The 13736-nt window shown below is 36.3% G+C and overlaps 1 protein-coding gene across 1 annotated transcript; it reads right to left on the reverse strand.

The window, feature by feature from the left end:
- Positions 1 to 6034: 6034 nt before the first annotated feature.
- On the reverse strand, positions 6035 to 10683 carry LOC135087222 (uncharacterized). Its single transcript, XM_063982061.1, has 3 exons — positions 10609 to 10683; positions 9077 to 9311; positions 6035 to 6734 (listed from the first exon to the last, which is right to left on the reverse strand). The coding sequence occupies exons 1-3, from the start codon at positions 10624 to 10626 to the stop codon at positions 6592 to 6594; spliced, it is 396 nt and encodes a 131-aa protein (XP_063838131.1). The 5' UTR covers positions 10627 to 10683; the 3' UTR covers positions 6035 to 6591.
- Positions 10684 to 13736: the final 3053 nt, after the last annotated feature.

Genomic DNA, 13736 nt, shown 5'->3' on the forward strand with positions numbered 1-13736 from the left:
TTACTCAAAATCGTGATAACGTGTAAAACAATATCGATTGTCTATGTTATTAACTACTGTTCCTTTTCGTTACCTAATTTGTTAAGAATGTATCGTATAATATTTTGTCATAGTTTTTTTATAGGCTTGAAATTTTTTGAAATTCAATTTAGTAACCCTGTGGTACAAATTATCGAACCGGTTGGCTAAATTGGACCGATGCTCTGAACTCGTATTTTCTTGATTTGTGCTAAATATACAACAATTGTGTTGATTAATACCTATAAAATAGTAAGTTGAATAATTTCTCTTTATTATATACCATGAACATTAGCAAAAAGAAAAGAAAACTATGTGTAAAATGGGATTGAAAAAAACTGGTCCAAATTACCGGACTCTCCCTTATTAGGTGTAAAAAACATCTTCCCTACAAATTACAGGTTATTAAGTTACAAGTTAGTAAATTGGCAACCTAAAATGTCAGCCTTCCATCATCAGCCAACCTTAATAATCATAAAATTTGAGGGTTTGCCGCGATTTCCCTAGGATCCGATCATCAGACCCTGACTTGGTGACAGTGGGATCACATCGGGAGGTATCCCTATTTTTATATCTTGCCTAATCAAATCATGAATTGAGATGAAGGTTTCTCTTGACTCTCTAAAATATATAATATATTATAATATAATATAATCCTGAAATTTCTTCGTTGACAGATCTTCATAAAGGTTGAATTCGCCGCAGGTTTTTCTCTTTTTTATGTGAGACTCTATCCAAATTTTTCTCCTTTTGGAATGTGCTAGTGCAATCTGCATTTCATATTCTAGATCAGAATCATCGTCTGAGGAGCTATCTAACAAATCAAGAAGACTAAGTAAGGCCGTATCACTTATAGTCAATCACCCTGTATATGTATAATTGTATATGCTAACAAGGAATACGTGTGTCACCGACGCAGGCTCGTAAGAAAATAATATTTTTTTAATATTATAGTATCTTAGCCGTGTGTGTCGCGCTTAATTATAACTATTAGCTATTAGTATAATTAGGCTGAGTTGCACCATCTTACTTTAACTTTGACAAACGTCAAAAATCTGTCAAACTCTATACAAAAAACACCGAATATCGTTAAAGTTACGGTCAAAGTCTATAATTATTCATCAATATACTCAAGTCAAATCTAAAAATTGTTTTGTAAATCTCAGTTATAACCTATCCTTATATCATGAAACGTTATTTTCTGTTTAGTTACCTAGTTAGTTACAAAGTTACTTCGGAACTATTCATTGCATTAACATTGAAAGGCACTTTTACTTGACACTAAATACATTTCTCACAACTTACTAATGGGAAACGGAAAACAGATGAAGGAAAAGTGACAATGAGTAAAAACTGCATAGTTATTGGTGCTTCTAACTGTGATTGTTTTATAATCCAGTTCTAATAACGTGTTCTTTAACAGATTTGTTTACAGTTCTTTTCAAGTATAGCTTAGGAAGCCTATTACATATTTTCAACCATGATTTTTGCATTCCACTTTACATTTTCCTTTACACCTACTGTGGGAAATTCGCTTTATACTATTTTTTTGTGAATCTACAAATTGTAGGATTTTATTCCTGAATTTAAACAAATTTGGTAGAAAAATAATAGTTAATGGCACAGCCCAGACATCCCTCGCATCCCTTACTTCTGTCTGTACCCTACTACCCTAAACTACGGTTCATGAGTTTTTTCCGTCTATACTATAGCTTAATCTCTGAATTTTAGCAGGTCTTATACAACTTGTAGGACTTTAAAAAAGTCTGTATTTTTACACACCCCCGTTTTCTCGTGGTTATATTAGTTTGTCATACCAGTATGACCACGAGGATATCATGTTACATGTCCTTGTGGTCATATTATCGTTTTTGCACATCTTGTTTGAAAATAATAAATACTTAAATAAATAAAAATAAATAAATAAATAAACATTTTAACACTATTCCCCAAGAATAACCTACCTACTTTATGTAGTCTGAGATTTGAAACGGCAAGTTTATTTTTATTTCTTTTGTGTAATGTTTTCAAAAATATTAAGGTCACCTCCAAAAGACAGACGAAATTTTAAAAGGGCATCTAATTATATTAGAAAAATTGGACTCTAGCATTAAAACCAAAAAAATAGGCTAGTTTCTGTTTTAACTTTTCCTAACAAACTAAATGTAATATTTTTAAGAGCATCCTGTACTTAATTTGGTTTATCGGCCCTCTCTGTCATTTTCACATCATTTACATAAGCTGCTGGTCGTGACGTCCTTGTATACGGATGCACTGTCTGGCACGATCGATGCCATGCCTCCGGTCCGCACTGAGCACTTCGGGTTCACTCGACATAACATCAAAAAATCTCAAAAATTTGTAACAAAATATGGTTGTATTACCTAAAACGAATTAATTTAAGATGTTTTATTTGTCCCTTAAATCTCATCTGTCTTTTGGAGGTGACCTTATACAGGGTGGCCCAGAAGAAAATTCACTTTTGAAAATTCAAGGAAACGAAAACTGTACATTTTTGTAGAACTTTAACTATTGCAATTTAAAGGAAATTTAGTGCAATTTATTTTAAAATTTACTTTCTTTTATAAATTTTATCGTACATGTGATTCCCTTGACGTTACAACATTCGGTCAACATACATAAAAATTTTGGAAAACAGCTTTCGTTAGAGTTACCTCGAAATGGATTCAGGATGGATGAATGCTGCAGAGTTTTTGGATTATTAGAGTATATTCTGCTCATAAAGTAACCCCACAAAAAGAAGTCTGCTGGAATGAGATAAGCGCTTCTTAGAGGCAGTGAGATTTCACCCCTGCTTAATTGGTTTGTTGCATTGAAAGGATGATTAATTTTTGAGAGCGCTATACTGGTAGGCTGAAAAGCTTTTTGATTTCAAAGCTGCAAGATTCGCAAGGCTATGACCGGAGCACTTGGTTTCATCAAGATGGGGCTACGTGTCACACTTCAAATGAGAGCATTTAGATGGTAAGAGACATGTTCCAACAAAAAAATAATTTCAGGCAGGGGTGATATCTCCTGGCCACCAGGAAGCCCTGATCAAACTCCAGAAAATTCTTTTTTTTGGTGTTACATTAAGAATAGAGTATACTTTTATAATCCAACAACCATGCAGCAACTGAAGCCGAGCATTCGGCAAAAAATTGAAAATAGGTTTCGAGGTAATTCTAACGAAGGCATTTCAAGATTTTGATGTATGTTGATCGAATGTTGTAAGCGTCAAGAAAATCTCCTGGGCGATGTAATTTAATAAAGGTAAATTTAAAACTAAATTGCATTAAATTTCCTTTAAATTGCAATAGTTAAAGTTCTATAAAAATATACAGTTTTTGTTTCCTTGAATTTTCAAAAGTGAATTTTCATCTGGGCCACCCTGTATATTATGATGCTACCGTTAACATAATATCAATTTCTTTAAATTATTCGCGCAGTGAGTCACGGGAGCCAAGACAATACATCCTACGGCCATTTTTACTCGACTGCGCCAGAAGGAGGGTTATGTTTTTACTTTTGTATGTATATTTATTTGGCACGCTCTGTAGCCTAAACGGCTTGATTGATTTCAGCGTTAGTGGTGTCGTAAGATTCGTCTTGATTGTAGAAAGAAATACATAATTATGTACTATACATACTTAGTCCCCGGCGCAGATCTAGAACGCCAAAATTGTATTTTAATGAGAAATTTAATTTATTTTAAGGACAAGAAGTAAGTGTGAGCTAGAGCACGAATCTTGATCCGTCTTAGGTACTTAAACTCGGTTCGCGCGCAGCCGCCGCAAAAATGAACAAAACGAATCCTAGAAAGTAACTTGTTACTGCATTTTACTTTTGGTGACGCGCATTCTTTGATAAATTTTCATTTTTACTCAAATGTCGTGAGTCGTTACTCAAATGACCCTAATGTATGGGGTAATAATTAGTGAAAAGGTCTGTGATGAATATTAGTTCAGTCATTTAAGCTTAAATTAGGTAAGAATCTCGGAATTCGAGATACCCAGCTGTAAGTCTGTAAATACTTGTATATTGACACCCTAAAAGTTGTCTCAAAACCTACATATGGTAGGGTGTAAGCAACTATTAAATTTTAAGGTCAAAGGTCACAAAAATCGGTTTTTTGCGCTTTTTTTGGAAATATCTCATTTCCTATGGGTTTTTTGCTATTTGTATTTATTATCAATATTGTAGAATACTAAATTCTCTACAAATTTTGTTTAAAAAAATTTTTTATACGGTGAACCGTTTTCGAGATAGAGGGCGGAGAGCGCGCGGTCACTGCATCACTTCAGGTCTACTTAAGTGGTTTAGGTTTTTCATACAAAAGGATTTTCCCGCTAATTCCCGTGGGAATTTCGGTAATTACTTGTTGTAAATAAGCTTTAAGTTTACTAAGGTACCTACATGCCAAATTTCAAGCGTCTAACTTCCGTTAAGCGTTTAGATTTTTCATACAAAAGGATTTTCCCGCTAATTCCTGTTCCCGTGGGAATTCCTAAGTAAACTATAACCTGCCCAGGTGTATGAAGAATAATTGTACCAAGTTTCGTTAAAATCCGTCAAGTAGTTTTTGTTTCTATAAGGAACATACAGACGGACAGACAGACACAAAAATTTTACTGATTGCATTTTTTCCATCAGTATCGATCACTAATCACCCCCTGATAGTTATTTTGAAAATATATTTCATGTATAGAATTCTGTCCGTCTGTATGTTCCTTATAGAAACAAAAACTACTTGACGGATTTTAACGAAACTTGGTACAATTATTCTTCATACACCTGGGCAGGTTATAGTATACTTAGGAATTCCCACGGGAACAGGAATTAGTGGGATAATCCTTTTTTATGAAAAATCTAAACGCTTAACGGAAGTTAGACGCTTGAAATTTGGCATGTAGGTACCTTAGTAAACTCAAAGCTTAGTTACAACAAGGAATTCCCGAAATTCCCACAGGAATTAGCGGGAAAATCCTTTTGTATGAAAAATCTAAACCGCTTAAGTAGACCTGAAGTGATGCAGTGACCGCGCGCTCTCCGCCCTCTATCTCGAAAACGGTTCACCGTATAAAAAAAGTTTTTAAACAAAATTTGTAGAGAATTTAGTATTCTACAATATTGATAATAAATACAAATAGCAAAAAACCCATAGGAAATGAGATATTTCTAAAAAAAGCGCAAAAAACCGATTTTTGTGACCGTTGACCTTGAAATTTAATAGTTGCTTACACCCTACCATATGTAGGTTTTGAGACAACTTTTAGGGTGTCAATATACACGTATTTACAGACTTACAGCTGGGTATCTCGAATTCCGAGTAATAACTATCAAGGACCTTCGATAAAACAAACACGAAACATGAAGGCAACACATAAAAAACATACTCCTCCTTCTGGCATAGTCGGATAATAATGACAAATCGTAAGAACTATACGTTTAGGTAGGTCTAATTAATGAAGGCAATGTACTAGCTTTTGCCCACGGCTTTTGTCACTGATCGTTATAAGTGTATATTATTCTGATAAACAATAATACTCTAAAGTTTCATCAAAATCCATTAAGTAAATACTTAGTTTCTACGTGAAAGAGTAACAAACACATTTTTAATATTAGTAGGATGATTTAGTTCCTGTCGGAAAAGCCTTATGTACTCGTACTTCAATCACTAAATAATTATACCTACTTAAGCACATGAGGTGCTCAAATGTAGGTAGCTACTTTGTGCGCTCAATATTCTGTCAAAATAAATAATATTCTGTAAAAACTGTCCTCACCATAGGTTGTCTGGAAGAGATCGCTTCATAGCGATAAGACCGCCTAGTTGTACCTTGTGTGTTCCTTTTCTTTCTGTTCTTTACTTTGGTGTGCAATAAAGTGTATTTATTATTATTATTATATTTGTATTCTTCTTGAAGGAGTTATTTAATTTCCGTTTATCTTAGAGGAAAATGAGGTAGGTGTAGGTACTTTTAGGAGTTGGTAGAGGTGAAATAAAAGAATAGAATTTAAATCTATTATTTAGCTTAACAAATGTATAATGTTACAAATAATTAACAACACCCGCTTAAACCGGGAAAACATTCACAACAACAGTCTTATGCTATATAACAATAAAATAGGTAGTTTTCCGACTATTTACAAATAACAACAACGATCACAACATTAAAAACCTTTAAATTAACTGGAAAGCGAGTATTCAGCATACTAACAATGTACAATGTACTTCAACAAGTACTTGACTTGTCATTATTACGTAAAACACTTAAAAAGGAACTGACTCAGACCTACTCATAGAACAAAGCATTGTTTTCATATCAATGAGTAACATCGTGAATGAAAGCATTACATTTTTCTTCACTTTGGATAATTAATTCATACTGACGAGTCTTTAGTAGACTACTAAAAGATACGATCTAACAATCACGTGTGAACGATGAGAGATGCAATACTGTTTTATAAATACCCTTGCTTAGTTAAGTGAAGCTGTTTAGTGAGTATAGCGAGTTGACTTCACGCTTTCTTGAGGCAGGTAGTTGAGTAGCGTGGGAGGTTTTGTGGAGGTTAGTATCCACCCTCAGAGGAGTAGCCCTCCTCGCCGGCGGAAGACAGGCCGTAGTCGGCGTGGCCTCCTTCGAAGCTCACGGGGGAGTCCCCGTAGGACCCGCCGTGACCTTCGTCCGCCGCGCCCCAGCCGTGGCCATGTCCTGGAATGTAACAGCCAGTTCTTTAGTATTAATAGCTAATCCGTGGAGCCCTAAGTGATCACGTGAGACCGCGGTCAATTGATTTCTATTGTGTCTCGATTCGCTGGTACTTGAAGGTCGTTACATTCCCTCTAATATGGTCGAGTGAAGCGATGGCTGGTTCACTCGTCATGTCTGTGAACAGGCGCTGCTTTCGGGGACTGGTCAATCCAAGTTATTCCAATTTATGTATGCGAGTCATTTCTACTAGTATTTAAGTGTGTAATCTGTAAGTCTAGATATTAGCACGTCACTACCTTGTTTAATATACCACGCAATTTTGTATACCCATTCTTATAAGATACACTATACAAGAATGCATGGTAAATTCAGTGAACTGCTCCTGAATCGAATGTACCTACTACTGCTATTTCTATTTATCCCTTTCAGCACAGAATAATACGAAAGTGCGTTCGACTTTGAAAAAATCTAGTGAATTGGTAAATCAATTTTACCGCGCCAAGACGCTTCCGATCGATCGTACGGTTCGATATATTTGCTATTTTTCATACAAAAACTTTCAATGGCGTTCAGTCGGTGCTGTGTTGAGTGACAAAGATGGACGTGTACCTGACTACGGGAGGCGTGAAAAGTATTAATTTATTTAAATTACTTCTTTTGTGGATTTCAATGAATTTTGTGCGTATTAATTTAAATTATATCCTTAAAAAATATAATTCGCTTTAATTTTATAAAAAGTTAGATGTAACCGAGTACCAGGTACTCCTAAAGTTCTACAGCACGAGCGTGCATGTCGGGACGATGTTTGAATTTTTGGTAATGTAAGTAATGGAAACCTTTCGAATCTTTTAAAGGCCTGAACATCAGATTTACTCTAGAATAAACTCAAGAATGTCTCCGAGACACATAACCACCAAATAGTACAAATACGCCGTAGTAAATACAGCCAGCAGTGAAAATATCGAGAGGATACCAGGATTCTAGTACCAATAGATGAACCAAAATGATCCCTTTTATGAAAATATCTAACCCCATGTGTTATTGAATAATAGCCTCGACATCTGGGATTAAAAAAAAAAGTTATTACTAAAAACGAAAGCTCATGTTCAATTTTAAGATGCTACTGCCCCCAAAATTCAGGTTTTGACAGAGTTCTAGGTTAGGGCCATAAGCTATTTTTGAATTTTTTTGCAGAAATTAGTATCTAATTACGATATCATGTCTTTATGAAGAATAATAAAGCTCCTTATATCTAAAATGTCTTTTTTTAACTAGTTTAAATTGTAATTGTAATGAAATAGCTATTCATAGGTTCATGACGGATTGATACGATCGTGCGGGGGGGTTTAGGGGGGTTAAAGTCACCCCCTAAATTTTTTTGCTATTTTTCTCTATTTACTAAGATCCTAAAGACCCCAGAAATTAACGCGATTTTTTAGAAATCGACAAATTTTTCTCTCGTGCTGAAAGGGTTATTTATATTAACCGGCAGACAGTGGTGACTGAGTTTGTTGCGGCGCTTCTTCTCAGCACTTGCCAAATGTTGGTCTCGAAGCGCTGGTAGGGTAAAAAGATTATGAGACATGTAGAGGCTCCTTAAGAGCAAAATGACGATTTGTAAGAACTATTTATTAGTCTAAACAAATAAAGAAATTTTGACTTGACTTGACTTAAGGGCTAAACTATGTAATATTGATCTTGGATCTCGAATCTCTGTTGCTTAATTGATAATATTTATAATTAGTAAGAAATTTTGCCTGATTGCTCAAATCAATTTTAAAGAATAAGCTCAGTAATCCCAATTTAAGTTTGAATTTATTCAGACTTTGTTTAGTTTCCATATTGACCCTAGTAAAACTAATATCAAAACCTAAGCATCTTTAGTTGAATAGGCTGTGTCAGAAACAAAATTATACCTACCATAGAGTAAGTTTAATCATCAGTCCAATTACTTATATGTATAACTGAAGTTTTGTAATGTAACTAGCGGCCGCCCGCGACTTCGTACGCGTGGATCCCGTTTTTCCCGCTAATTCCCGTTCCCGTGGGAATTTCGGGAATTCCTTTCTTAGTGCACCTCTACGGTACCTAAGCTACGTCCCTTCCAAATTTCAAGTGTCTACGTTTAGCCGTTTAGGCTGTGCGTTGATATGTCAGTCAGTCAGTTTCTCCTTTTATGTATTTAGATATTGTAGCATTTAATTCTGCTTTTTTGGAGCATTATAGGTATCACTATCCAAGAAACAAGTCTGTAGGTAACTTGTCATCCACGTTTGTTTGAGACAGCATATTAATAACTATTTGACTTGAAAACACAAGCGACATCTGAACTTAATACGTACCTCCTCCACCAAAGTGCGGCGCCGCCTTAGGCTCCCCGTAGGTGTACCCAAGCACCTCGTAGTGGTCGTCGCCGCCGCCGCCGCCGCTCTTGTGGTGCACGTGCTTGACGATGGTGTGTTTATGGTGGTGGTGCTTCACGAACAGAGGCACGTGGATGACCACCTTCTTGTGGCCGCCGCCGTGGCCGCCGGCCAGCGCGAGTGACGCTAGCACAGAAAGGCATGCAACTGCCAACTGGAAAGAACACGTTTGATCATAAATTTTAAGGATCAATCTTCTTCATGTACATGGAATAAGGTTTAGACTTTCAGGCGATACAGGATTCGTTAACTAATCTACTAAAAATTAATCGAGTATATTAAGTTCCCGATTGTTCTATCTGGTGAAAATAGAAACATAAAATTTCATAACCTCACCCCAGGATAGCAGATAATCCGAAATTTTAGACTAATGTGAATAAATGGTATTTTAATTTCCTCTAGGTATGTAAGATAGCTACGAAATGTACGAAAAATCGTCTAAAATCCATATACAGTTTTACTTAACTCAAAAATATTTACAATTATAAAAACACTATCCTAAAAAAATTTGCCTCTCTCACAAACAAAAAAAATGGAAACCAATTAATTTAGTTTGATATCAAAGGTAATGTTTGTTGGTGTGAACAATCGCAGACACAGCAGTAACAAATGATAATTAAATAGAAAATTTCGCAGTGCAACTAGTAGTTTGCCATACATGCAATTACATAAAGCTATAGTATGCCCAATAAAAACATAAATACAGAGGCACACAATACTAACATGTAATAGTCTCTGCCGCCAAAAGAAAACAAGTTTCAGATGAAAAACTGTGTAGGAGATCGGCTAAGTCATTGACTAGGTGAGCGTGCGTCCAAAGCGGTGCCAAAGCTGCATTGTTGCAGATGGCCTTTCAAATTTTTCTAACGAAAATGAAAGCACCGTGATCTCTACTACGTCATTTCCATTGTATTTGAGACCTGGGTGAAAATTTCGAGTGAAAAGTCTAACATGAAAAGCGGTGTAACCACATATGCTGATGCAAATTTATTATGGCTACATAACAATGATTAGTGTCATAACAATTGGCAAAAAGTAACAAAAGAGTCGGGTGAGGTTAAGAAACAGTTTTAGATATTGCGTGCCGTTATTGAGTTGTTTTTGTTTTAGGCAAAAACCATGTTGCAACCGCTGACCGCTCTGTGAGGCCGCGACAAAGCTTCGCCGGAACGTAAAGAAAACGCGCCCGGAAATAAATGTTACTCAATGGTTTTCATTGTTGAAAACCTTTTTTGTACTCGTTAAAATAACGACATTGAAGTTTAATTGATTAGTGTGAGTAAATCTTTTATGTTGAGTTAATTTATAAATTGGATTTTGGCAATTTGAATTCTCTTAAAATCTTCTAAGAATTTTTGAGAAAAGCATATTTTGAGTTATTTTAGCAAGCTCTTAATAATAATACTGTGTGGTATGCTAATTGTAATGTGTGATGAATGTATGATACTCACCAAAAATCGTGCAGACATAGTTGCAGGTGAGACAAGAGGGCGAGTAACCGAGCGCGGGAACGGACAGCCGGTGTGTGATAAAGAAATTTAAACAAAACTTCCTTTTATATTGCAACGTGGTCGCGTTTCGCGACACTGCCTCTCAGCGGCGTCTATTTGGTCCATAGCCCATCTCGTACAATCAACTTATAACGTTGTATCGATGGCTTAAAGTCTATAATTCTAAAATCGGTTGCAATCATCTCAAATAAATGTGCTGCTAATCGAATTTCAACTAAATTACAAGTGAGTGTACGAACTATTTTTGAAGAAATCGGCTGTAGAGTTCCATGAGCAGTAGTTATATTAATATAGTGAAAATGCGGTTTAGTTTGCTATCTTAGGGTGGAAATTCGATCGCAGTGAATGAGATGGCCATGTTTGGAGATAGCGAGAGGGTATTCTATCTCCGATATTAAGGATAGACCTTGTCAATTACCAAAGTTATGATACAAAGACTGTCAACCAGATCATGATGCTTATCAGCTTAATTACTGATCAGCCAAACTTTTATATTTTGCAAGTTGTTTTGATTTTGTAGATTGTTGATAAAAGGAGCATTTTTATGTCAAAACAAAGCATGAGCAGCTGCAGGCAGAACTTGCCTGAAAGTTGATATTTTAAGGATCTAAAGAGATCTTCTTACAGAGACTTCATGGAGCTTGCTATGGCCCGCTGTCCTGGATGTCAATGACGGTTCTGATGATCCACGAGGTAGCTAACAAGTCTGCAAAGCGATATTAAATTTCAAAATATTGATTAAACTATCACCTAAAGATAACATATTAATATAAAATAGTATGGAATTACTGTAAAAGCCACATGACATGTAGAGTTAAAATGCTTATGTAGACCCTTCTTAGCAAAAAACTTTCGTAGAGCTTTAGCGCAGAGCGCAAAGTTGAGGACAAGCAATCAAATGACCAAACGTCTAAGTATTTTGAGTGTTCATGAGGACGTTGCCTGTGCTTAGAGGTTTTTTGTGATATTTAGGGGAATATTTTAATTGTAACGTCCATATTCACAAACGATGCTTGCTTAAGTGAAGCAGCAAATCGAACGCACAGCGTTGAATAGAGCTCTGTGATTGGTTCGTGTGTCACCCTGTGCGTCCACGCGTACTGTGAGACCTCATAGTAATGTTTGTTAATACGGGCGTTACAATCCTGTGTGTTATAGATTACACTAGCGGCCGCCCTCGACTTCGAACGCGTGGATCCCGTTTTACCCCCTTAGGGGTATAGTTTCGTAAAATCCTACGTCATAACATCTACCTGCATGACAAATTTCAGCCCGATCCGTCTAGTGGTTTGGGCTGTGCGTTGATAGATCACTATGTCAGTCAGTCAGTCAGTCAGTCACCTTTGAGTTATATACAGGGTGTCCCAAAAACAATGGATAACCCTGTAACCATCGATAGGCCTCGCCATGATCTCCCTAACGTCCATTTTTGACCCCCGTAAAAATATCACCGATTTCAAGATTTTTAAGTTTTTGTGCATTTTTAGAAAATTGCCACCTGCGATTACTTTTTCTCATGCCATTTCTACAAATGAGGATACTTTTCAATCTAGTTTTTTTCCTTATCACAAGGGATAGTTAGGCTATCAAAAGAAAATATCAAAGTTCAACAAACTAGTTTGAAAGTATGAAAATTTTAAGAAATTGCAGAAGAGAAGGAATAATTAATTCATTGTCTTGCACTTTTGATCAGCCATCGTGTAAAAAAAAAATGTAGGAAGACCATCGTGCCCATTACCTTAAAAACTTCCTTGGTTAATTGAGATTCTAAAAAGGTATCACAAGCCTATGTATCCTGTATTATTTTTATCTTATGGCTACTTGAATAGCAACTAGTATGAAAACTGCAAAAATGAGTTTTTCTCGTAATAGTTAAACTAGGACTGCATAGTGGCATTAAATACAAATGGATACTTTTTAGCGTAGGAATTTAAATAAAGCAACATTTTATCATCATCATCATCATCATTTCAGCCGTAGGACGTCCACTGCTGAACATAGGCCTGTACCCTAATGATTTTCATAATGACCGCTTGGTAGCGGCCTGTATACAGCACCTTCCTGCTTATCTTTATGAGGTCGTCGGTCCACTTTGTAGGTGGACGTCCTACGATGCGCTCTCCGGTACGTAGCCTCCACTTAAACCCTGCTGCCTCAGTTCTGCGAACTACTGTGCCTTGCCCTTTGCCACTTCAGCTTGCTGATCCGTCGGGCTATGTCAGCGACTTTAGTTCGTTTACAGTTCTCCTAATTTCTGATACGGTTTCGTAACGAAACCCGAGCATAGCCCCTTCCATAGCACGCTGTGCAAAAAATCCACGTTTCCGAGCCGTGTATCATCACGGGCATCTGTCTATAGGCACATTTATAAGGTGTAAAACAAAAAATAAGTAATCACAAAAACGCAGAACGGACGGCCAATGGGGCAACAGGGTTCAAGTGGAGGCTACATACCGGAAAGCGCATCGTAGGACGTCCACCTACAAAGTGGACCGACGACCTCATTAAGGTAAGCAGGAAGGTGCTGGATGCAGGCCGCTACAAAGCGGTCATTATGAAAATCATTGGGGTACAGGCCTATGTTCAGCAGTGGACGTCCTACGGCTGAAATGATGATGATGATGATGATAAAATGTTGCTTTATTTAAATTCCTACGCTAAAAAGTATCCATTTGTATTTAAAGCCACTATGCAGTCCTAGTTTAACTATTACGAGAAAAACTCATTTTTGCAGTTTTCATACTAGTTGCTATTCAAGTAGCCATAAGATAAAAATAATACAGGATACATAGGCTTGTGATACCTTTTTAGAATCTCAATTAACCAAGGAAGTTTTTAAGGTAATGGGCACGATGGTCTTCCTACATTTTTTTTACACGATGGCTGATCAAAAGTGCAAGACAATGAATTAATTATTCCTTCTCTTCTGCAATTTCTTAAAATTTTCATACTTTCAAACTAGTTTGTTGAACTTTGATATTTTCTTTTGATAGCCTAACTATCCCTTGTGATAAGGAAAAAAACTAGATTGAAAAGTATCCTCATTTGTAGAAATGGCATGAGAAAAA

This window comes from Ostrinia nubilalis, chromosome Z, assembly GCF_963855985.1.
Source record: "Ostrinia nubilalis chromosome Z, ilOstNubi1.1, whole genome shotgun sequence".
In the NCBI taxonomy this organism is placed as follows: Eukaryota; Metazoa; Arthropoda; class Insecta; order Lepidoptera; family Crambidae; genus Ostrinia; species Ostrinia nubilalis.